Source organism: Gymnoscopelus braueri, assembly GCF_963280865.1.
Source record: "Gymnoscopelus braueri genome assembly, chromosome: 8".
NCBI classification, from domain to species: domain Eukaryota; kingdom Metazoa; phylum Chordata; class Actinopteri; order Myctophiformes; family Myctophidae; genus Gymnoscopelus; species Gymnoscopelus braueri.
The window spans coordinates 28226093-28253134 of record NC_137609.1 but is presented as its reverse complement, the minus strand read 5'-3'; the positions used below and the strand labels follow the sequence as shown (position 1 = coordinate 28253134).

The 27042-nt window shown below is 41.6% G+C and overlaps 1 protein-coding gene across 1 annotated transcript in view; it reads left to right on the top strand.

Moving 5' to 3' along the window:
* The window catches only part of pcdh1a (protocadherin 1a), a gene marked incomplete at its 3' end in the record, with an annotated part of 95800 nt that overhangs the window by 36014 nt on the left and 32744 nt on the right, over positions 1–27042 (top strand). The window contains exon 3 of the mRNA XM_080435564.1: positions 24407–24626. Coding sequence (XP_080291690.1) covers positions 24407–24626 — 220 coding nt within the window. The remainder of the gene's footprint in view (positions 1–24406; positions 24627–27042) is intronic.

The following is a 27042-nucleotide window of genomic DNA, read 5'->3' as shown; positions in this document are numbered from 1 at the left end:
TTGTTAGGAACCAAATGGACACTTATGGGTCTGTAACTCTGAGGCCCCTATTTTGCGTGTCTTATACCGGCAGGTCTTATTCCTTAATTTAAGACGTGGAGGCGTGACCAATGCCATTTTGCTATTATGGGTGCGGTAATTGCGCACTGCACCAAGGCGCTATGCGGTAAAACGGCCCTGAATTAGTCATGGGTGTGTTTGGGTGTTACTTTAATCAATCCAATCAGAGTACCCGCTGCCATTCCCTTTAACACATTGACTGCCAGAGTCTGTAGCCTCTGCCAGGGTTTTGAACGATTTTGGTACCTTTTCGCATAGCCACAGAATATTTTTCTCCAGTATGATTGATCCCCAGATGGTTTCTAATCACAGATGAGATTCAGGTGTGGTTTCACAAATGTCAACGAGGTCATTATGACCTTGTTGTCATGTGTTGTTTGATGTTTGAAAATAGCTCAAAACCAGTAGTTTCAAACCAAAAAACAATGTGAATTGTTTGTCCGTTTGAATTTTAACATTGAAGTGGATGGAGCAGCAAATCTTTGGAAATTGTTATCTCCCTTATTCGTTTGGAATATCGAAAGAGTGTCAATACAAAATAATTAGAGAATCTAATATTTTTTTATTTATTTTTTCAGGACGTTTTTAAACATCTTTGGCAGGCAATAGCTGAATTCCCAAAGACGTTTATAAACGTCTTTGGCAGTTAATGTGTTAAGATCAGCGCAAGACGCAGTGCTATTTTCCGTGCGTAAAGCAGTGAAACCAAAGAGAAAGAAACCTCACATTGAAAGGAGACATGTCCAACTGCAGGCATGGCCGTCATAACCACTGTAGCCTCTGTCTAATTATGTGACTGTCTCCAATATCCAAAACACATTGATATCTCTTGACAAGCTCTTGCTGCCTATATATATGCATCCATGCGCTCTGCGCGCCCATCGGGGCCGACATTTGCTTTTCGCTTGATATCGTTTGATGGAGAGACAATACAATTGAATTATAACAATCGGTTCAGAATTAACTGAGCACGGATTAGTTAAACTGCCGGTGTCCTTATAAGCAAACATTTCTTTTTGCATTTAAGACGTGGTCTGACCACGTCTTAGCGGTATGCAGCGAGTCTTTTTAAGTCAAGGTAGCAGATACCGCATTGCGCCTTTAATTAACATATTCACTGCCAGGTATTAATTAATTAATTAATTAAAATAAATATGCTGGCGAGTCTTATTCCTTAAGTGTTTGCGTTCAGCGCAACTTGCAAAATAGGGATTGCGCATACGATGTTGGCGTTATCACTTAATTACCGCATAAGACCTGGATTTAAGAAGTGCTTAATAGGGGCCTGGGTGTGTACAAATGGAACCAAATTGACCCGTTAGCGTCCATTTGGTTCCATTTGTACACTCTCAGAGTTAAATTAACATTGATTTTACAATATAAATTGGGGTCCCAGAGATTGAAATGCCATTAAATGGGGGTCCGTAGCCTAATGCATGTCAAACTGGGGGTCCTTGAAATTAAAATGGTTGAGAATCACTGCTAGAGCCGTACAAATCTTCTATTATGAGGGTCTCTGGCATATATTTTCAAATGGGGGTCCATGGGCTAATAATTGTCAATTTGTGGGTCCTTGACATGAAAAAGTTTAAGAACCACTGAGCTAAACGAAAAAACTTTGTTAAAAAGGAAAGCCTTTAGTCCATCACAAACATCAAACATCAACAATAGAGGTCCCAGGTGGTCAGGGAGGGAGTTCCGCAGTCGAGGGGCAGCTGAGCAGAAGGCCCCGTCGCCGATGATGACTATCGCAAACCCTACTGTACATCTCATCATGCATCAAGCACTGAAAGAAAAGTGATTAGTCCCCTACATATACAGTAACTCCCTGTAGGCAGTAGGGAGTATGAGTAAGTGATTTCGGACACAGCCTTTGATATTAAACTGCAGAAACAAAGAGATGGTGGTCTGTGAACTTCTGAATTCGCTACAGGAGCTACAGTGTATCCACCGTTACAATAAAACAATATCTGTCATCTTAACAGCATTCTTTTGCCAGAAATGAATGTGTTCCATAAAATTTGCATCCGTGAAGTACCAGTGATAGGCGAGTGATCTCTCTCTCTCTCGCTCGCTCTCTCTCTCGCTCGCTCGCTCTCTCTCTCTCTCTCGCTCTCTCTCGCTCTCGCTCGCTCACTCTCTCTCTCTCTCTCGCTCACTCTCTCACCCTCTCTCTCTTTCTCTCTCTTTCTCTCACACTTGTTCATTCTCATTCTCTCACTTGTCACTTGTTCTCTCTCTCTCTCTCTCTCTCTCTCTCTTTCTCTCTCTCTCTCCTACTTTCTACCTCTCTCCCATTCGGTCACTCAGTCACAGTCTCTCTCTCTCTCTCTCTCTCTTTCTCTTTCACACACACTCTGCCTCACCCCTTCTCTCTCTCGGCTTGTGCTGTCCAAATTGTTTTTTTCCCAGTTTGCAGTGGGGGAAATCCTTTGAAAAGGCTGTCCCATTGCAACACATCCCACCACAGATTCAACATGCTCGATCGTGTGGTCTGGCCCCACTAATGCCTGTCTAAAACCGATACATTATACAGTACAACAATTTTTTTGGCACAGACGCTAAGCAATGGCCCGATGGCCCAACAACTGCTGTTGCCTTTAGAGGATACAGTTTCAGTCATTGTTCTCTATTATCATAAGCAGGTATCCCACTGTCTCTAGTTATCTTTGTTGGTAATACTATCTCCTTGTTATGGCTTTCAAACAGAGTATACAAAACAATAGCTCTCGTTTCACTGAGGCAGCAATCGTTTTCCAGAGCAACTGTCATGGCAAGTTTAGCTATTATTATTGTTTGACTGAATGAGTTCTTTACATTCCAAATTATTTTTATTATTATAATTATTTATTTTTATTTGATCAATAATTGGGTATTTAGAATTACTTACTGCTGGAACAGGGCCATATTTATCTAATCAATCAATATTCACATCACAGTTACAGGTAAAAGTAGGTGAAATTCTTGTTTGTGCAGGCTCTAAATTTTGCAGTTGAAAGAGAAGTAAAAATAGAATAGTGGTGTCCGAATATATAGAGAAGAATCACAAAGTGCATAAAATAGTAGCTAGTAGCATGAATTAGTTAATTGACTAATGCTGACTGCACATTGCACATTTTGATCATTGTGTGAGCCATTGGTACAGTAGTAGTGCGGGTGGGGTTTCCCATGCACCAGGTATATGTGCTCATGTCATTCCTTTGTCTTGTCTTGTGGGGCAGCGCCCAGACATTCCTATGACCAGACCGAAATGAGGTACCGGAGGTAAGCTAGCAACAATAGCACTGTTTTATTCTTCCTTCCGTCTTCTGATTTCCTCTCCCTGCAGGGTAATACTGTGTGCCTCGAAATGAAACACCAGATGGGTGCAAATCACTTTCAAGTTACGCTCTGCCTTAGACACAAAACAAAAAGAATAACAGTGTCATATAATTTCAGTGCTGGAGCTCTATGGTAATTTGTAAATCAATGGACAAACAAATGGTATACTGTAAAACTTACAAATGGGGAATTAATTGGAGAAAAGATAGAGATGGAGAGATGGCCTGGTGGGGGTTGAGGATAAAAGCCTGACACGAAAGAAATTAATCCTCAATATCCACTGCGCCCACTGACTGCACCTTCACTATTGCAGGCTCAAGCTGTCTGGTCCATTCATGAATCACTAGAGCTGGGAGACAAGCAGGAGAAAACCACCAGCTCTCATAAATAAAGCAGGAACCTACTAGCGTCTGCCACTGACTCACCCAGCTCTGTTCTGATTCAGTTTTGGGAATGGGGAAAAAAGCCTGACAAACCTACCACAGAGACTAGAGAAAACCTGCCACTACTGCATTCAGACTAAAAAAGTAAGCCTCTTTCCTATTACCCAACGGTATTCTCTGGCTATCGGCTAACACCGTGGGATGAGAAGAAACACTTTGCTTATGGAAGAAATGAGATGTAGGTAAAGGGAATATTAAATCACACAAGTTTAATTTCCTGCTATTGATTCAGGACGGGCACCTGAATTTGAGTTCCAGCTATTCATCTGAGAGAGGATATGGGGTCGTTATCTATTACAAGTATACTGACTTTCTGCTCAGCCTACAACATACTGCAGAGTTCACATCAAAATGTCACTAAAATGCCAGCAGGAGAAAAAAAAGAGCCAATTTCTCATACTCCGCCAGTGTTTGAAGAGAAAAACATGACTGAATTCCTTGAGTGGTTGCTCATAATCTCCTTCAAATAGCAATGCTCTCAACCCAAGTATATCTGATAATCTACACTGTTTGAATTTCAATGGCAGTAAATTCCATCCAGATAAATCTGAACATTTCCTGCTTCTCAAAGTTGTCACCCATATACTGTAAAAAGCAGTCTGCTTAAATCATATTTTAAATTCTGAAATGTTGTGTGTATGTGTGTTAGAACATTGTACCTTTTAAATCAGCATGTAGCCTCTCATTTCAAACGGTTGATGTGATATCTTGGTTAAGCTGACCTTAAGTGGATATGTTTTTATTGCTTTTAACAACACAATCTCAATGCGTGCAGCCATGAGTAAAAAACAATTTAAGGGAGAAATGAAAAAGACCAATTGAATGAAATAGACCAATAGAGGGGAACAACAGGAATCACAATACCGGACAACAGAATCAAGTTAATAACTTAAAATAAATCGAAAATACAAAGTATTGTATCATTGTCATTCAAGTATTCCTCTCACAGATTCTCTCTCTCTCTCTCTCTCTCTCTCTCTCTCTCTCTCTCTCTCTCTCTCTCTCTCTCTCTCTCTCTCCATGTGGCTCTCACAGTGTAGCCCTGTATGCATCTGCTCAGTTAGTTTTTAGTGAGGTACGTATGTGTCCACATGGCGACGTATAGTAGACTAGAGATCAAACCCTTGCAATGTGTAGATGGACAGGGTCAAACAACATGAGTATTTATCAGTGGGCTGCTGCTCTGGTGCTGTAAATGTGAATTTAAAGCCTCTTTATCCTCTTTTTTCCAGCTTTACAAGGTAGGAGATCACATGCATCTCTCCACGCTTAAGCCAGAGTCTCAACAGCCCAGTGGGCTATCTGTAATACCCACGACCCTCCCAGTTTCCTTTTTTTCCCCCTTACAGTATGTGGGAAGGTGGGTGTACAGTATATATGTACTTACCCACCACCACATCTGGTCCTTATGTTGCTAGTGCGGCATCTGTCTTTGGTGCCCAACAACTTAATTCACAGATTACCTGTTCACTCTGAAAATTATCAGGTAATTGAAGATAACACCAATTCAATTTCCAGATAATAACATGTCACTGCTCATATTAAGATTGCATAATAATTGGGCCTCAGAATCTAAAGGCACATTTAGCACTTATTTCGATTGCTGTACTCCTTCCCGCGCACGAGCGCGCGTGCGCACACACACACACACACACACACACACACACACACACACACACACACACACACACACACACACACACACACACACACACACACACACACACACACACACACACACACACACATGGAAATAGAGACAGATGGAGACGTGGGAGAGATGCGCCTTCATGTGGAAAAGTGTCTCATGGACATTGATATTTTGTTAACAGATTAGGGGGGATAAAGCACATCCTGTGGTTGCTATGCATCGATGTTATGTATTTGTTTACTAATTCTTGCCACGATGAGCATGAAAGGCACAATCTAGTTCAAATCAATAGCCCACTCAAAGCATTGTAATATTGAAAGGAGAGCATTGTTGGCCGCATTGTAACGAATCAGCCCTCCGAGTGCTCTTAGTAATTATGGAACGTCTCATGCTATAGATAAACTAATGACTGTCCATTTTATGAGAACAGGATCCAAAGAGCCACCTGCTCCCTCCATTTGGCCATCCGAGTGCATATTAATCGATGCTACAGTGCCATTGACAAACAACACAGTGTTTGGATCGTAAAGGGCACATTTGAATGAGTTTGACGGCCAGGTCGGCTTTGATATACTGATCTGGGATTTTCATTTCATCTCTATGAACCGACAGTTCCAAGCGAGTTCTGCATGTTATTCATCGCTAAAAATATCTGCTGATGCCGAGAGAACATTGAGATCTCAGGGAAGCTTGTTGATCATTGCTTGTGCTCATTATTCTTATGAGCTCCTGAGCCTACATAAAGCTCCTCACCACTGTCACCTCATTGTAAGGATTGCTTTCTAACATGACATTATACAAGCACGCAGAAAGAGAAGGTAATATGTAAGTGAATCTATTTTGGCAGTGTTGTTCTGTAACGACACAAACAGACTTCATAGGGAATAAAGGGAGTTGGGGGGGGGGGGGGGCAGGGTGGAATCATAGACTGTCACAACCATGTCTGTCTAAGCTTCAGGAATGCAGGAAGCTAATGCTGTCTGATGTATTAACCCATTAAATCCGGTAACGCATCTCTGTCATTTTAGATTTCTTTGGCTATTCAAAAATAGCAGATATACAAGCTCATAGCGCGGCACCGAGTGCCCCACTATGAGCTTGTAGATCTGCTATTTTTTGAAAAATCTTGAAAATGTGTGCAAATCTTTGAATAAATACTTTTTTAAAGCGGACATTTGTAAAATATTTTGTTCCAGGGACCCCCAGAAGCAAAGTTACAAATGTTCGCTTTAGAAAATATATATTCAAAGATTTGCAAAAATGTTCATGATTTTTCAAAAATAGCAGCGCTTGTATATCTGCTACTTATGAATAGCCAAATAAATCTAAAATGACAGAGATACGTTCCCGGATTGAACGGGTTAACCATGAAGGAGGGGGGCAGTATCTCTCTCTCTCTCTTCTTCTCTCTCTCTCTCCTCTCTCTCTCTCTCTCTCTCTCTCTCTCTCTCTCTCTCTCTCTCTCTCTCTCTCTCTCTGTGTGTGTGGGTGCACGACTGTGCGTGTGTGTGTGCGTGCACGCATGCTCATAGACTGTACATGGGCAAGCGTGTGGGGAATTGGGGGTGTTTGATGTATTAATCATGCATATATGTGATTGAGGGCTGCTCTGATGGGTTCGTTGAGCATTGAAACCATCTTCAATCAGGGTCTCATTTAGGTCCCTTTGTGAGAGTGCCGAACAGTGTTCAGTTAAAAAATAAGTGGAGCCTCATAAAACAGGTGCATTTGTGAACGCGTGAGTAGTGTGTGCGTGTGCATGCGTGTGTTATGAGAGTCAGAGTCTCTTCATCTTATTTTCCTTGTTATTATAGGCTCTGTATTCTATGGTGCCTGGCTCTGATGTGATATCTATCAAGTAATTATAAGTGGTCAGAGATGAAAAGGGAGCTTTGTGTATTTGTTGATCAATAATTCAAAAGCATGGATGTATGACACGTATGTGATCCATGTGCTATCATGTTTCGCCAGCTCTTACAGTATATCATGGGTCTCATTTGAAGGCAGCTGAACATCCATTTTGGTGTACTCGTCATTCAAAATGCTGTGACTAGTGTTGTTGCATGTCTGTCCACTGCATTCAGCCACACAGCTTGTGTTAACAAAGGTGCTATTGACATACAGAAGAAAATAATAATTGCTCTCCCCCACTTCAGGTATAAAGTTTAAAGTAGAAAGTACTCTCACTATCTACAGTTTAATCCATGTCCCTCTGGATTACAAATTTATTTAGTTTGACACTTTAATTTACTGCAAAGCTCCATCTCTATTGTTGCCAAGCAACTCTGCTATTGTGTGCAACACAGTGAATCTGTATAGATTTCTCAGCTGCATAGTGCTAATTTGGCACTTCTTTAAGAAGACATTGTTCTCTTCAATGTACAGATAAGTTTGTGTTTGTCCAATCTTGCCGTGGAGCCATTATTTCTGTCCCCTGTGCATTATAAGATGCAATATAAACAATAACATTTGTCATTTAACCATATTAAATAGGCATGCTTCGTAGACACAGTACACAATAAAATCCTCAGTGTTGTTGATTTAACTCTGAGAGAATACTAATGGAAACTAAAACTCTTACTGGTCCATTCGGTTCCATTTGTACATTCAGAAATAGGATTCAGAATTTTACAAATACAGCTCTTGAACACACCAACCCAAGACTCAAGCATCTATGCAAGAGTATCATAGAGTCAAGTTGACGCATCTATCAGCTGTATGCTGCTAACAGGAGGTGACAGCATGGCCCACAGTATTTAAAGGTTCATGGCGCTTGTCCTCTGATAGCTACGATATGACATGATGAGCCATAAATATGCCAGATATGATTCAAATGAGCTCTGAAAGGATATGGCAATAGAATATTCATGCTTGAGATTCTGCTTTGGGGTTCGCTGCTGTCAAAAGCCCATTGTGGAGCTATTCAACTAAATTTAATCAGCTGTTTAATCATATCTGTCGTCAATATCATGCTATATCTGTATCAACAGTGTTTACTGTATAGCTCAGAGCATTAGCAAAGCTTCAGGGAGATTATGACACACACAAATCCACTCATATTCTCCAACATCTCATAATGAGTAATTCTCTATTAGGTCCTTATGGCCATATTTGTTTTTTGATGTCAAGATGATTATACACTTACAGAATGTCAATTATGCCAAATGCTAAAGGAATCTAGTGTGGTGGTGGGCTCTAACAGCCACAAAGACCCCATCTCAGTTGATTTAACTGAGATGCACCATGAGAAAGGCTTTGTTTACACTTCACCTTGACATGCATGCCCATATAACTGGAAATGCCAAATCAATACTTTACTGCTTTGGAAGATAGTTTGTGCTTTGCATCTAGCAGGGCTTTTAGGACTTAAGAGATAGCAACAATACAAAGACTATAACTATAAAGATAATGTGAGTAAAGTGAGTACCCACACTTCTTTCGTGTATCGTCAGATGGCCGGCTCAACGCTGGGTGGCCATGTCCTCGTCTCTGGACCTACGCCAAAGAGGCAGGATTCTGAGGGTAGTCTGTGTAGGGAGCCAGGTGGTAATTATATATTCAGCAGTCTGCTGAGACTCTGTTTGCCAAAGCCTCACTTCTTCACAGATGATTTGAAGCGGACGCTCCCAGTACACGGGCGGTTCAGCAGGTTCCATCGGCGGCATGGTAGGTCTTCACCTTTGATGCCATCAGCAGTCGTTCATCAAATCGCTTTGAAGGTGATCAGCCTTTTAACAGTTTTTTCCCCCCTTTTCATCTAAATGATTTTTCTCCAACTGCAACATTGCAACTTATATGCATATAATAAATAAATCTGTAAGTTGAAAATGTGGATATTTCAGCTGCTATTCCGGTTTGAAGAACACTGGTAGAAAGTGTACAGTCTACCCATTTGACTTGTGGGCTTTGATGTTATTGATTTGATATTCTCAACGTCAAGATTCTGGGCTGCCCTGCCGTGTGATTGATCACCGTTTCAAGCTCGTTCTACCTCAATTGAGTGGGCAGACAGGAGGAAAGAAAGTGAATGGGAAGTTACTGTGGATGCAAACTATGACATCTTTGGCCTAGACACTCACACAGACGTCAGCCCTCGGTTGCTGACCAACATCGTACATGATACCCCCTGCCCACCCGCATATTATATCAGATGGGTAATTGAAGCAATATGAGTGGAGAGAGAGAAATGGAGATGGATGAGGTTTGTCTTGTCTGCCAAATGGGTGAGGAGACTGGAGTGGAGGGAGGGGGGCACGACTTGATAATGTTGAGTATTGCTAGGATTGGCATGCAGTTGGCCAATGAATTAAACGGCACTCTCCTCTCCGCCATGCGCTAACTCCTGAATTCTTCAACACATGGAGCATTTCCCTCAAATCAATGTGATCTCTTGATCTGATGATTTTCGGTGAGCTGTTTTTTTCTGCCTCGTTGGGTCTAGTCTCTGTGCAGATGGATCAATGGTGAAAGCATGCTCCAGTGGTTGTGGCTGGGCACTTGTAGCCAGGGAAAGGAGAGAAAAAAAAGAATGAAAAAAAAGGTCGCTGTGAATCTAATTAAGGATGATCTTTTGGTTGCCTGATAAGATGAAAGGACGCATGGGGCGCACATACAGTTACATCAAAAGGATTACTTCGAGTAAAGGAATGAGATGCACACACATTTCCAAAAGCCTCCAGCTCTCTGAATGTATTGCCAATCAGGGCATCTTGGATGCGCTAACAAATGAAGACAAGCGAGACCATGGGAGACGTTATTAATAGCATCACATGTGCGCATGCTCACATACTGTACGCACGCACGTACAGTACGTGCACACACACACGTGCAGACAAGGAGCAACACACACACACACACACACACACACACACACACACACACACACACACACACACACACACACACACACACACACACACACACACACACACACACACACACACACAAAGACAAAAAACAGTGGATGCCCAGAAAGAAAGTTTTAAGTATGGTTGAAGGCTTTGTCATCCTTCTCCCCAATCCAATTACGTTCCAGTTCATACAGCTGGAAGTCTACGCATGCTTCCCAGCCAGATGCTGTGGGGATAGAGGTATTAACTCTGAAGATGGGAAGTTTGAGCGGGAGTAAGGTGCCCAGCAGGGAGTGGATATTGAGGATTAATTTCTCTGGCGTCTGGCTCTTAACCCCGCTTCTCCCCGTCCCATCAGCCTATCCCTTTCTCCCTCTCTCCTTCGTTGTCTGTATTACTAAACTCCCGCTATGACTTTCAGAAAGACATCTGTATCAAAATATTTTCAATTTGATGCTCAACATTAACCTTGCTCTAATTACTTTATCCTTCCTGGCTGACATGAGTATGTTGACAAAGGCTGTACTGTCTCATAGACAACTGGCATTGTTTAGTGGCTATTCAACTACTCTGGGCTCCAGAACATTGTAAATATTGATTGATTCTGCTGAACTTGAATTGAAAACATCTTCAATTGGCTCTTTCTTGGACAGACTTATTGTCATGCTGCAAGCCAAGCCATTCCCACTTCGGCTTGAGGCCCTCTCCCAAACAATGCCCATAAGTTGGCCACCGACCACATTTGAGAAAATGTTTATTTACTTGAACATTTGAACACAAGTTCAATAAATCCTCCTTTCTAGCAAATGTGACCTACATCGTTTGGATGTTTGATTAATGCTGAGTGAGTTTTGACAGTAACAGTCAGGCTGTACAATTTCACCCTTGTAAGGAAAATATGTTGTGTAAGAATTATTTTGGGACGGAAGCATAATTCTCTCCCAACCAACTTCTGCATTGACCACGCCCCACAGTTATAACGGTGATTTCATTGGATAATGTGCATCACACACATTTCCAGCCGAGTTCTATGGTGAGAGCCTTACCCTAACCTAAACCACATCTAACCGATACCTAAAGTGAATCATATTGTAATGTCCCGGGTGGTTAGGTAGGGAATTAGATTTCCCAGGGGCGCATTAAGTTGTTTATTGTCCTTTTATTCGTGATATTATTTGTATATGGGAATGCGTTATGGGCTTATGTTGTGGGGATTTATGTGTTAAGTGGTAGCAGTTATTTATTTGGGTTGAAATGCTTTTGTTGTTCTGATCAGCTCCTCTCCCCTTTCCCATTGAGAAGAGTTGGTGCGTTGTGTGCTGATTGCCACAATAAAAAGATATTCCTAAAAGCCGTTCTCTTGGCTACTTCTTCGCATGAGCAAACCACGGCTCAGTACACCACTACTGTAATCGTGCCAAACCTTAACTAAAATGTATTAGTTAATTAATTAATTAAACCCATGCCTAAATGTGATCCTACAAACAGTGCCAAACCTTAACTAAAATTAAGCAATTAAACCCACACCTAACCGTAACTAAAAGTGATCAATCAAACTTCTGTGTAAACATGCCTGAATACATTTCAGTCAGATAACTCACGAATAGATTGAGACCATTAATAGCTTGAGAACATTGTATTTATAAGATGTAACTACAAGCGTGAATATTTTGATCTTGGCGTCCAGGCTCTGCCTACATTACTCCCTGCTCAGCACATTAGAAGACAACCATTTAAGAGCAGGGAGATAGATATACATGTATAACAACCCCCCTCAGGGGAAAACGGAACACTTAGGGAAAGCAAAGCCTACTTACTGGTTGTGCTGGGGTGGTGGTGTGAGCAAACAAAGCGCATACAACATTCAGTGGCAGCACTTACAGCAAGAGGAAGTACAATGAATCAGGGGAGCTTAACTAATTCAGTGCCAATGACATGTAACACGTAATTTTTTTTTCCGAAAGCCCAATGACGTGCCAATGACGTGTAACACGGCAAAACAGTGTTTTCAGTGTTTACGCTAGATGGCGCTCTTCGCCAACCTATGAGCGATCCTATGACTTCCGGGGGAAGAGTATACCCGGAAATAACGTGATCACAACAAACCCAGCCCCGTCCGATCTAATGTTAAAGGATTCAGAAAAATAAAAATGTCTCTGCTTTCTTGTTTTTTTCGAGAACAAGCTATATTCAACAGCCAATAACTGAGAGCTCAATTGACTGACAGATGGACCGGTTCAGGAAGTGATTTAGTCCATTTAAGAACTAGTCATTTTGAACAAATAGTTACAACAACCCAACACGAGTAACAACTCACTTCCTGTACACGTTTTTGCACAGACTGGAATAAGAAACATGAAACCTTTGACTAGGGGTTAATTTTTCATTTATTTTTTGACTAGCATTAGTAGCATGGAGTAACATGCACAATTGTGTGAAAGATGGTCTTTACACAATCAGCTGATGTGATTTAACAGTGGTGAGTCTCGCCTGTGAAATAATGGAGGACTAAACCAGATTTCATATCTATGCAGTATTTTCACATTTATAAGCCCGTTATTATTGCTGTTACAATGTCTGAGGAAACCAGAACAAAGTAATTTTACTCTTATACCGTACACAATATGTATAATAAAGATACCTTGAACCATTCGGTTCTGACTTTTAGGATCAGTAAATGAGCATTTAAAGATTACAAATCTGTATTTAACTTATTTTTGACCAAAATCTGATTAGACGGTTCATTTTCCGTACCTGTCAAGTGGACAGCCGTGGGATGACCATCTAATTATTTTGCTGTGTAACCAATTAGTGAAAGCACACCAAACCCAAGAAAACAAAAGGCAAAAAAGTTCTGAGAATCTCGTTTGTACAATGGTGTTGCGTGCCGAAAATAGTCGGATGTGCAAGCTCACAGTCACATCGCGTCGCAACTTGTAGATTGATCAGTGTGCAACACCAAAGTAGCTCCTGCCACTCTACATCTAATCTAAAATGAAGCAGCTGTAATAAGCTGCAACTATTTTATTATGGCCAATCAAATAGCATAGTTGAATGTGAGGTGTGGCAGAAGGCTAGCCAGCTAGCTATCAGCTGGTGAGAATCAAATCCTATCAGTGTTATGAAGCCCTAGTAGCTTTCACAGGATGTCCTGCACCCTGCAAAGAGCTGTGTGATTTGTTCAGTATGCACTGCATTTGCCTTACAATCATAACATTATAAAAATACAATTTAAAAGAATCCATTCCAAATAGCTAAGACCAACAGCTATTCTCAGCTGTCAGTACATAAGACCAACATTCTTTATGTACTGTATTAGCAGTAGCCTAGAATTTCAGTAGGTGTTAATGTTCCAACTCTTGTCAGAGATTCTTTGAGTTTAAACTGCGGGTCAAATAAAAGGCAGTGGGTTGAATGGATGGATGTCTGGCGAGGCTCGGTTCATTCTGAATGATGCCCCGAAGCAGTGAGCAGTGAGCTGACCAGAGCCTGTTCCTCCTGCCTCCCACTTGAGGTGTGTTCTATGGTGAGAGGTGCTTTAATGGAGAGAGAGGGGCAGAGAGAGAGAGAGAGGGAGGGAGAGAGTGAGGGAGGGAGAGGGAGAGAGAGAGGGAGAAGGAGAGGTAGAGAGAGGGGGGAGAGAGAGGGAGAGATCCATAGCTCAGTGTTGGACAGAGGGCTGACAGAGAGCTTTTTGTCTGAGGGTGATACATTCACACCAGCTCCTCCACATCCTGTCATACGGACTGGCGTGAACAGTCAGATTTGTCATTAGATGTGGCACTTGCATTCACACTCGGTGGGTCCTGCTGCAGTAATACTCGCTTTTTACTGTGACAACATTATGGTATTTCAAGGCCAATGTACTGTAGCTATACCCACTGTCAAGTGTACCATTTCCCATTATGTTTGGGGTTGAAGAAAATAAGTGGCAACCAAGAAACGTGAGGTTTCGGTGAAGTCACTGGTCAATACCGTTAGGGGGCGGTGTGAATGGTTTTCAGTGTGTTCGTATGAAATGTTGTTTTTCTCAATTTACACTCACAAATTACATGTGAATAAAGAGACCCCTGTTCATCATTCGATCCCTCCGCTGTCTGATCGCTTTATCCTCCACTCAAACCCGCACTGACTCCTCGGCACCCACAACCCCCCACCCGCCCGCCTTACGACAATGTCCCTCCCTCCCCCTCCCCATCGTGTTCCCTAGTTTTGTGGTAGCTGTGTCTCTTTGATAATCCAAGACTCTTTGAAGACTCCAATTCCACGCTGCTTGCCTTCAAGCAATTGCACCTACAAAAACAACTGTGCGTGTGTGTGGCGCGTGCACACATTAGAGGGAGAGAGGGAGAGAGAGAGAGAAAGGGAGAGAAGAGCAGTAGATGGGACGAGAATAACGGACATAATAGTGGAATGAAAAATAAAAACAGTTCCATGTGCAGTTCCTTTGCTTCCGCTTTGCCCTCAATGATTTTATGCTAGCTGCATATCTGAGAGGTGCACTCCTTCATTGTCATATTTGTTGGTGCAGCTCATTTTTCCTATGCCTTCAGAGGCAGCAGTTCATTGATTCACACCCACCCATACACACCCCAGTGTGCCAGCCACAGCCAGAACATATTCACAAATGCTGAAACTAACAGAGAGAGCCAGGTCTTACATTTGGAGAAGTCAGACAAGGTGTCAATTGAAGCGTTTCTATGCAGTTTTGAACCAAGTCCCACAGCTTTAACAAAACTAGCATAACACCAAGTACAGTAAGCTTTGTATCCATTATGACAGTGCAGCAGAGCGTAGCTTCCTCTTTTCTTTTCTGAGATAACAGTTTTGGTTTTCTTTTGTATATTGTTTGCATATTCTATTCTTTAGTTCCTAGATTCTCTGAGCTACTGTCTTTGTGCAGGAGTTGCAGAGGGTCGCAAAAATAATTAGCTAAACCTAAATTGTCTCACTAATCAAAAATAATAATTGCAAGAAAAACTAAGACCATTTTTGCATTAATTTCCCTCTCCTACTCACTGTAATTCTGCCGTTATTTCTTTTCACCTTTCCACAAATCTCTCTCCCCATGCCTTTCTGTGTCTTCATTGTTTCAGGCTCAATCTTTGCTCTGCATTCTTCCATGTTGCTCTCTCTTCCTCCCTTTCTGTCTCTGTCACTCTGCCTCTAGTTGGCAGAGGGGCTTGCCACTGGGATTTAGACGAAATTGAATTGAATTATGAAGGAATTTCTCTGCAGCACGATTGGCATCATTTCCTCCACACAATAGAACATCATTCTCATATCTCTCAGTGTGGGGGGAATGAAAATAGGCCGTGCACCATTCTTTCTCTCATCCTTTTAAATTGAATTTTTCATATCACAGGGGCACGGAGACATCAGCCGCTTCCTATAACATGGGCAGAAAACCCATTTCATAACATTGGAAAGGCACATAACTGTGATTCAATGGGAAAAGTCTGACTTACAGCTGCAGTGTACTGTATACCTCAACGTGGAATGATAAATGGTGCCACATGGGTTTCCTGCAGCATAAGAAGTTGAAAGTATTCCAATAAAATGCACTGTATTTGTTTGGCTTCGCAACCAATTTAAAGCACTCCACTGTAACCTAAATGAATTTTAACGTCTTTCTACTGACCCCCACTCATCTCCTGCTCTGTCTTTCTTCTCCCTGGGGCATGTAATTCCTTTTGTGCCTTTGTGTTCCACTCACAAAGGGCTAGTTTTTATTGTGCGTCATAGGCATTGCCTTGAGGCCAGACAAGGGTGACGGAGATGAGTGAATTATGTGTGATTATTTCTGCCTGCGAACATGTACACTAGTTTACACGTTTTTCTTTTTCATTTTTTTAAGCATCTTTGGAAACAGACAAATATGGGGCTAATTGGTTTGTTTTGTCACTGGCACAAACACCCTACTGCTCCCCGTCTTCAGGAATAAAATGGAGCATAAAGGTGTCATGTAGTGCATAAGCAGTGCTGACTAGCTAAGTTTACCTAAGTTATTCAGGGACCATGATAAAATTGAAAATAGACATTTAGATTTCATATTAAAGATCATTTTGTCTGACTGTGCTTTGTAGTTTCATACCAACAGTATAGCACCAGCAACCAATATTGCAGTTTAATTTATTCCAGATTACCATTTAGAAATACTGTTAAGCTTCAGCTTTTGCTGGCAATTTGGAGTTTACAAAACAGCTTATTGAAGTTCCAGTGGTAATAGAATCAAACAGTTGGGAGTGAATGTCATTTTGACAGGACTTTGACAGAAACTAGCTTGAGCCATCACAGCTACTGTAGCCTTGTCACGCTTTTGTCATGCAATCGGAAACGGTCTGCTACTCTAGCTAAGAAGCCATTCGTTTTGCTAGATTTCAGTCATGAAAAGTTTTTCAAGCTGCTTATTTTATTGCTCATGAAATGTATAATTGAAGAATTTCATGAACAATAAAAAAAAAATCACTTACTTTACAGTGGTACCATGCTGTAGTCTAGCATAAAGTCTAACATAGACCCTAAAGGAACAGCATTTACCGTTCGAGCATCGAAAATAGCAGATCTACAAGCTCACAACGCATCATGACGCGACGTGTTGTGAGCTTGTACATCTGCTATTTTCACCATGCAACACCAACACACAACAGAGTATGAATCAGGCTTAAAGATCTGAGACCACATGCTTGTAACCTAAATAGATTGTGAGCCTGGACTGAATTGGTGGAATGATGGCTTTGTGTATTTGTGTGTGTACATGATGGTATGTGTGTATTCATGTGTGTGTGTTTTGTGTGTCTTTTGTGCCTTTAGCAAGGATTTTTCATTTCATTCTTCCTAGCTCTGCCGTAATTGCCTCCACTGTGAAATGACCTGGGAGCCGCAGCTGTTAATTGTAGCATCACATTTTATCCGTTTACCTTTCCTAAGGCAAGAATACCTCCGCTGCCTCAGTGGAAGCTTCTTGTTCCACTTCCAAATTGTTGGCAATATAGCCATTATCTGAGTTCAGGTCGGCTATTCTAGCTATTTGCCTTAGCACACCCCACCTCCCAAAAGTTGAAATGAAACTTGCATCGTTGTGCATTACTCCCCCAAGAGAAATTCTGAATAATCAGCATGCTGCTCTGGATATTAAGAACCACCCTAGTAAACAATGTTGGTGTGTAATTACAAAGAATACTCTAACACACTATATTTTGCAGTGGAGTAGGGTCTTACTGTAAGTATTTTTACATAATGAGCCATTACATTTATGAGGTACTTTAGACATTAATGCCTCTGTGATCGGTTGGCTACTAGCACTGCAACTACATTACATCATAATGGACATCTGTATTTACTTCTGGGATATGAAACTGCATATCAAATGCTATAGCCATTGGCATTGCCACATGACCTTGTCTCAGTGGATATTAAGTAAATGGTAAATAGTCTGCATTCCTATAGTGCCTTTTATTCAAAGCACTTTACAATGTGCATTTTAATTCACCCATTCACAAACACTGACAGCGGAGGCAGCCATGCAAGGCATCAACCTGCTCATTGTGAGCAGTTAGCGGTTCAGTGTCTTGCTCAAGGACACTTTGACACGAAGCCAGGCTCTACCTCTTGAGCAACTGCCGCCGCAATGTATGAATTATACTGTGTGTATTCCAAGCATATAGATACAGTATAGTTATTTAGCTGCTGGCTGCTTGCACAATACCACTGGGCTGTTTTTCCATTATGCATGTCAAGAGCATATCGTTCCTGTCAGGCGGAAATCTTGTATGTCCACAACCTTTACTTCAGGAAATTGAAAAGATTTCCTGTGTTCCAATAGATCCAATTTAGTTATTATTTAGTCTCTAACTCTTGCTAATACTTTTCATTGGATTTACAACAAATTATATTATCAACACACCACTCTTGCTGCTCCCAAAGGTAATTGAACGGTATGTGGGTGGGTTGTCTATTATTGTCTTGTACTATGTATTTGTTTATCCTGCACACATTGCCATTCTCTCTTGGTCTGCGTAAATATTTACAAAACCCACAGACTAACAACTTTCAATTGTCATTGTTTCATTGTGTCATTGTTTTGGCCATGTGATTACAGGTGAAAATGATTTCAAATATTTTCAAACTCTTTCAGATACAGTATAGTGAAAATAGACGTTCTGCAAGCTCACAACACGTTGTGGTGCAGTGCTTTGTGAGCTTATAAATTGGCTACTTTCGCTACTTTTGCGTGACACTGTCATACGGCAAAGTATGAAATCGGGCATCTTTAAAAAGATGAAATACGTAGATTTAAGGTTTCTACTCAACAGTGACAAATGAAGGTGGCAACTTGTTCCCAGACCTTACACAGTACATGCCGATTAGTCAAACTGCACATGCACGCCAGGATTCAAGAAGACCAGAGGGCACAAGAGACTGACTTAAAGACTAAAACGTAAACTTCCCTAACATGCCGTTTTGTTAAATGCCTGTTCTCTGAGAAAGTGTAGCTGCTGACGGCAAATCTCTCAACTACCTGCACAAGTACTGGTAGCCTCGCATGCTGGCAATCACTGAGACTTTAGTAAGACGACAGGGCTCCTGACAGCGAGGTGGTGCTGGATGGCTCCAGGGCATTTTGGGATGGGCTGTTACAGTGTGTGATGGGAAAACATCACGGCAGCGGTGTCTGCCTTCTCATCAGGGATCAGTGGTGCAAATCAGCCATGGCAAGAGACATTCGACAGTCTAGACACTGAAATAATATGCTTTTCACCTCTGTCTGGCTATATACAGTATAGGAAAATTCTTGTTGTCGTTTTTGAATTGTCATTTAGCTTTGCTCTAAATCAGGGGTCTTCAACAGGGTGTCCGGGACCCCTAGGGGCTCTTCAGAGTTACTACAGGGGGTCCGCCAAATCTTTGTGTGATGGGGAACATTGGCCGAAAATACTAAAATAGCCGATCTAGAAGCTCACAGCGCCTCGCGGCCCGAGGCGTTGTAGATCTTGTAGGTCGGCTATTTTCAGAGAGTTGCTGTAGAGGGAAAAAGAGCACACCAAGTACAGAGCCAACGGTCAAGTTGACTAAATATTGAGGGTTTAAAAGGTCAACTACCCGAAAATACACATTAGCATGAATCCAACTATCTATAAAAAGTTGAATCTGCAACACAATTGTATACAATATGTAGGGGGGGTCCCTGCTTCATCTCTCTCAGCTAAGGGGGTCCTTGGCCTGAAAAACGTTGAAAACCCCTGTTTTAAAGTGAAACCCAGAAATAAGCACTTGACTTCCCATCTTTTTATTGTGTGGCATGGCTGTGCAGGAGGCTAGCCGTGTGTGTGCGTGCGTGTGCGTGCGTGTGGCCTAATCTCATAAACCGCTGGACCAAAGACGACTGATTATATATAGTTATAGATGAACCCCTCCGTTCCCATGTGGATCCCGAGATCCAAACGATTCGATTTGTCTGATTAGCTTCGTTTTTGTAGGTAAATTACAATTATTTCAGAAATCGTCATTGTTAGCTGTGTATGCACCAGTTAAATGCCAAACATATTGGAACATAATCTGATCAATGTCAGCCAACATACTGTCATTTACTCTATTAGTCAAAAGAGATAGCAATAGAGGAACGGATGCACCTCCATACACCCATAGCAGCAGAGGCAGTTCAGCTTGTATATGAGTGCAAATACAGTGAATGTTGTCCTCAGCATGAATGCAGATTGCATCTGCTCTAAGGGCCAAAACAGACTTAATTAAAATGTTCATTCAAGATGGGCTGCTACAGTAATCCTGTAATATGCATCTTTTTGACTGAGAGCATCTACATTTTATACAATCTGTTAGGATTGAAGTGCAACTGTGACAACAAAGGAACAAGGAAAAAATAGAAATGCTGGATGACTGACAGCTTTTGACAAGATGACATTTAGGATTTGGGCTATGGGGTGAAAACAACATAATCATTATCATGTCTGACACCAGTGAACCCTTGTTCTGTGAGTGTACAGTAGACCCCTCCCTTCTGATTACCAGTCCACAAGAATAGCTTGGTTTAGGGGGAAAAAGCATAATTTCCTGTTAAATTGGTAGCTGCACTGTGCTCAGACAAGGTGAGGTTCAACTCTTGTGCTTATTATTGTAGTTGCTTATAATAGCCTGCTTCCGCCTGCATTCATGTGTCTTCTATATTGTTGTAAAGTGCTACAATTATTTGAAAATGTGCTCCATCATCTTCTTCCACTATCTTTTCTGACGGTTAACGAAAACCCCCAAACTTGAGGACATGCAAAATTAAATAATTGAAATCTTTCAAAATTGAATGTCATTGCAGAAGGTTTCGCATAGGTGAACAAATTAATCAAATTTCCTTTAAGCTTTCGCTCCAGGTCAGGTAATACATGTATCTCCGTCTCATATATGAAGATTAATTTCTCTCTTCCCCCTTTGGTTAAGTACTATTATGAGTGGTGAGAGGGTAGTTGTACAGTATCAAGTATGCAAAAGGTGAGTGTCTGTGCAAAGCATTTATGGAAATGAAATTCATAACAAGCAGCTGATGGTAAAATAAAAGATAATGCTCATTCAAGGGTGACAGGTTCAGGGACAGACCCAAGATTTAAGGCTATAACTATCAGGTTGCAGAATGGAGATAAAAGCCCAGTCTATTTTTCAAAAAAGTATACAGTTTTTGTTCCATTTCAAATGGATTATGTTCAAGGCAGTAGAGAAACACAATGTCAAGTTCAGGGTGGTGAGGTATAGTCGGGACATGTATATGTGGGCATAGACTGGTACTGAATAGCTTAGATAAGGGAATTAGGCAGAGGCAGTGGCAACTCTCATTTTTTGTTGGTCATTAAACTTTATATATGGAAAAGCACTTACCTGCAGAACAAAAGAGCATGCCATGTGCTACCCTAGCTTGCTGAATGAGCACTGTGGGGATACAGCTGAAAGAGAGCTGATTCACCCATATTACAGCTTTTGGGAATATGGGCCTCGTTTATGAAAATGTACTTAGATTTTATCTTCACAAGATCAAGAGATCAGGTTGATTCCTCAGGATATTTTTGCATATGAATAAATCTATGCATGCACTTAACTTTTATTGCATACCAGAGCTCCGTAATGTGGCACAAGCACATAAGACAAACTTCCATTTCGTACCATATAAATGTACGACATAAAACTAATTGTTGATTTGATATAGCCTTTTTAGCCCCACTTCTTGGAGGGCCAGTCTGATTTTGCGTCCTTTGCTCCCAAGCAAAAAAAATCCCTGGAATTTGCTGTGCACCTTCATGCTCTGCAGAGGATGAGCCCTACTGATTTTGATGACCCAATGGCCTTTCCTCTAGTGCCACTTTTAGTTCAAAATGTCCACTTTTACACAAGATACAGTATGTCATAATTTAATGGGCAGATTGCCATTGCCCATGGCCTTTCCTCTAGACTAGAGCCTCCTTCAGTGATGACGTAATGATCCAATATATAACCCCCACCCCATATGTAATTTGCATGCGTGCGTGCGTGCGTGCGTGCGTGCGTGCGTGCGTGCGTGCGTGCGTGCGTGCGTGCGTGCGTGCGTGCGTGCGTATGCATGCGTGCATGCGTGTGTGTATGTATGCATGTACACTTTTAGACTCTTAGTATTGTTTTTACATTGCAATATGTAATACACAACATACTGTAGGTTTTCTTTATACTTTCAGCAGCACAGGTATATGCAGCATTTACACTTTTTAGTAAGCGGTTGTCTTCAACACTAGAAGTAGTAATTTTCGGGGTGGATTTAAGAATTCTGATCTGTGATCACTGCACAGTGCACACTCTCTCCTCCGCTCTCCATCCTCAGCCCTCCAGACTCCTCAATCCCTATACTGTACCTCAATGGCCACTGGCCAAACAAACGGTCCAGTCTCCTAGAGTCTAATCCTACTGCTCCCCCTCCAGTCCAAGGCTTTGTCCCCGTCTGCCTGACCATTTCCCCACTCCTGCCTCCGTCCCTCCGTCTTGCTGCATTCCTGCAGCCCCCCAGGCCTGGCAAAGGATTTGTGCTCCGACTAAAAGGAGAATCTGTTTCCCATCTCAGCAGCCTTAGCTGGTTCTCATACCCAGAGAACATGCTGACTCTCTGGAGCGATGCCTGGAGGAGCAGTTTAAGCAAGGATCCATATTTAAACAACTAAATGGCCTCCCTCCATTTAAATAGTCTCGGAGCCTCTGAGACCTCTAATCATATTCTGAGAACTCGCCTTGTGAATATCATTACTCTGCTCCAGCCATGTGAAGTGATATCACGTTTAATTGAAAAGTCACAATAGCCATGTGTCTGTTAACCATTGTCCAAATAAATCCATCCCATTACATGCTGACTGTTATCCAGGTCTGCTGTACGTGCACAACCTAACCACTTAAGCCTAACATACTTTGTTGTACAATGAAAAGCAAAAATAGACAATCTACAAGTACATCGGCTATTTTGGAAAATAGTGAACATTTAGAAAACTTTAGAAATTGTTTATATTGGGGGGGAATGTTTTGCCTATCATTACATGCCCAAAATAGGGTGGGTGAAAAAAATGAATTTTCCACTACTAATGTTTTTAATACATTATGTTCATATAACTGTGGCAAATTGCGTTTTCTACGTAAAAAAAAAAAAAAAGGACATGCAGATTGATAATATTTATTGATAGTATGGCAGGTAGAAATTCAGACCTGTGCTTTAAAATAATATGAACTGTTATGAGAAGAGATGAGGAGGCATCATGAAAACGTTGGAAGCCCAATGAATCAGATTAATGACACCGTTTTGATAGCACCTATGTACACGCTAAAAGCATCTCTCTATAGCCAGTGTAGACGGACTGAAATGACGACCGTTCCAATCATTGCCAGAATGGATCTGTTTGCCAGAAGAGTGGATGATGGGGGCGGGGGGGGGGGGGGCGAGTGCAGGGGCCATATTATTGATCTGGGCTGACTCCTGCAGCAGAATCAGGCGCGTTCTGCTGTATCAGTGCTTTCTTGACTTTTACGAGAGGTGGGGGTGGGAGAGAGTGTGATTGTGTGTGCACCGTACGGAGTCATCTTTCGGTTGGTCATTGGTGGTAAGTAGCCATTAGTAAACTGATCTGAGCAAGGAAGAGTCCCATCTTCTTCTAACTTTGTTTACTATCCATTCAGTTTCATATAGAGTGTGATCTTGAATGATTTATTATGGGCTCCTCTTTCCAGGCTGCTATATATAGAGCTTTCTTATCAGTACAGTATATCGCAATGAAATCAGTTGTGGTCGAGCACTCTGTTGCTTGCTAAGACATTTGAGTATTGCTGCCACAACCATTATTCTCAGTTAAATGAATATTTCATTTAATTTACTTGTATGAAGGTTTTTACAATGTAGTTAAATTGTGTAAATCATTTCTGGTATGCTGGTAAGTTCCATATCAAAAGCCATGGAAGCGGTAAACAATGAAATAGAACAAACTACAAATAGAAAATATATTGGAAGAAGAAATATCTGTATAGCCAGCACGTGACACAGTTTCAAAGTGGGCTCCGCTCAACTGAGGCAAAGGACCATTATGAGTATTAAAATAACAACACAACTTTACATAGAAATACAACATTATCCATGAAAGTACATTCAATACTTCAATAAGTAAACACTTAAACCATATTATACTGTATACTTAGTTCAAATCCGTGAATGACAACAATGTTATTTTTGTGAATTTATTATCTCTAAATGTGTTCTCTGAAACTAGGCGATCTACAAGCTTCCAAGTGTAGATCGGCAATTTTTTGGGAATGTTCCCCCCAGAATAGGGTTGCCTAGTGCAGGGTTCAAGTGGTTAAAACTGATATATTATTCCTAATGTATGCTCCATTGTACGACGGTGTTGCACGCCGAAAATAGCAGATTTACAAGCAAGCTTGTAAAAGGGCTTTAGACTGCCACAAACCCAGTACAGAAACATGACCACCCCACGGCATAAAAACAGCAATAGCAAGTATTCAGTGAAATGCAAGTTTGTAAACAGAAGAGATGACACGAATGTATTTTTTTTCCTTTCCAGCATCCCCATCGGCGCGTAACCTTCTCCACAACCAACCCAGTGCAGGACCTGCAGGATGCCTCTCAACACAATTACTATGACAGCGGCTTGGAGGAGTCTGAGACGCCCAGCAGTAAGTCATCGTCTGGTCCCCGCATGGGACCCCTGACCCTGCCTGAGGATCACTATGAGAGGACCACTCCAGATGGCAGCATCGGCGAGACTGAGCACCCTGAAAATGGTACCATGGCCATCCTTCTTTTTATTTTCTCTCTGTGTTCTCATTGAATATGCATGCAAATGTAAATGCCTCCAATAGCTTTGTGTTTTGTAGCGCAGGTTTTGACATTCTCTTTAAGATTTGCGTGTGAACGCACCCGCTCTGCTTTTCCATGCCTTTGCTTTGCCGCTTTAAACGTTGAAATGTTGTGCCGTCCGTGACATGCTGCGTCTGCAGATGGTTTCTAGACATGTTATCGGTGTTTAAGCGTGTGTGTGTGTGTGTGTGTGTGTGTGTGTGTGTGTGTGTGTGTGTGTGTGTGTGTGTGTGTGTGTGTGTGTGTGTGTGTGTGTGTGTGTGTGTGTGTGTGTGTGTGTGTGTGTGTGTGTGTGTGTGTCAGAGCTATAGGGTTAGCAGTGTCTCCATCCTCTTCATCAGCAGGTCCTCCGTCAGACACACTTAATGACCCTCTCTCACGAGTGTGCTAATTAAAAAGCCCAACTAATGGAGCATTTGCCCTCTAAATAAATCTAGACCCTGACATCTGTGCACACAACACAGTGTTTCCTATAAACATCCCCACCACCATCCCTCTGGAGTCGAGTTAAACTGCAGCATAGGTGTGCAGTAGCAGCCACATTCCCTGACTGCTGTGATCAATCCACATGCGGTGGGTCCATGGTAGAAAAAATAAATAAATAAAGATTTTACACATGGTAAGAGCTGTAACCTCCATTATTATCACCCATGCACCATGACTGAACAATTATGTGACCTTTAGCTGCTGTACGTAACTAGTCTTTAAACGCACTATGATAAGAGAGTCACGTGGTGCAATTCCTCTCAGCAATATACGCATTGCATCCACCCGGATTCTTTCATACTGTGATACTTTATTGCTCTACATTGTTACACAGCTCCCTTCTTTCTAGCATGATTACCATGATTACCATTCTCAATTTGTTAGAATTTTACATCTCATTTCAGCACTGTTCTGCTTCTTTTGTCTGAGTAGCCTGTGGGCTCCTATGAATTCAGGCAGTTGGCAGTGTCGTTGGCCTGGGAGCTGTAAGGAGCTGTTAACACCAGAAAGAAGGATAGAGACTAAACCTGGATGGTATATAGTGACTAAAACGTCTTCTCCATCTCAAAATAGAAATACAGAAGGAGAAAATGAGTGATGTGCTACAAGTAATGGGTTGTGCTCCTGTTTATGCTATCTCATGCACTTTCACGAACTTGCAATGTGTAATATATGGCTTTTCTAGTGACATTGTTGTTGCTGTTTATTATGTTTTCTTTTTTCTTTACTTTTTACTTCTTCTCCCATCCCAAGAACACAGGAATTTGACAGGCAGGCTTCTCTTTGTTGGCAGGAGAACGGAAAATTGTGGAGAAGGTGCAGTTAAAGAAGGTGGAAAGATGACAAAGGATGAGAGAGATGTTACATTGTGACAGGGAGTGGGGACTGAGTGCCGTGACAGGGAAGCAAAGCCCCCATAGGATGAGTACCTAGTGCTGGGAGACAGGAATGTGAACCACTAACCAAGGAGAGACCTAATTAAAATGTGATTCTCACTTCAGGGAGATAACAGTGAGCCCAAATAAAATGATGGATTGGAAAGAAGTCATGAAAGATGGAAAAGTTCCTCCCCTGACTCCACCTGCACGACGCCGTGACGGTGACAGCTTTTCTTTTCTTTTTTCTTTTTTTCTTACGGAAAATTTTGAGTGACGGGGTGACAGGCTGTATAGGGCACAGTGCTTTATTCGTTGCGGAGGAAATGACTGACGGGTGAAAAGTGCCGAGGTGTGTCACTCTATTTAAGCTGGATAAAAAGCAATATGTGAACTCCAGACTTCCTGGCATGTTGACATGCTGACATGGATGTGACCATGTTTTTTTTACAGGATGTGGGGGATCTAAATTTTGAAAGTGCACCTGATGTCCTGTATGTGGTTCATGTCCCACATTAGCCGTGATGTCCCCTGTTTTTGAATATGCCAGTAGTGCAGGGGTATTTAACTAGATTAGGCAGGAGGCCACAATTGTAAAATTACTTGAAGTCGGGGGCAACAAGACAAACAAAAAAAAGTTCATGGTTTAACCGGAAACCGGAAAAGATTATGTGTAACTGGTTGGTTAAACGGTTAATTTATTATGTTATTATTTTATTTCTTTTGTGGTGCAAAGGTACTTCCCTCTGGAGGTAGCCGTCCAGCCGCCATGTAACAAAGCTGCAACTGCTCCATGACTGCTGCCCAATTCTGCCTTGCAAATTATACATAGATAAATAAACTCTGGTTAAAAAGTACTTGAAAGTCATACTTGAGTAAGAGAACAGATATTTTACTTTAAATATATTTTTACTTTAGTAAAAGGTCAATTCACCCTTAAGAAAATTACTTTGGTCAAAGTGGGTTTTTTTCAGTGGCA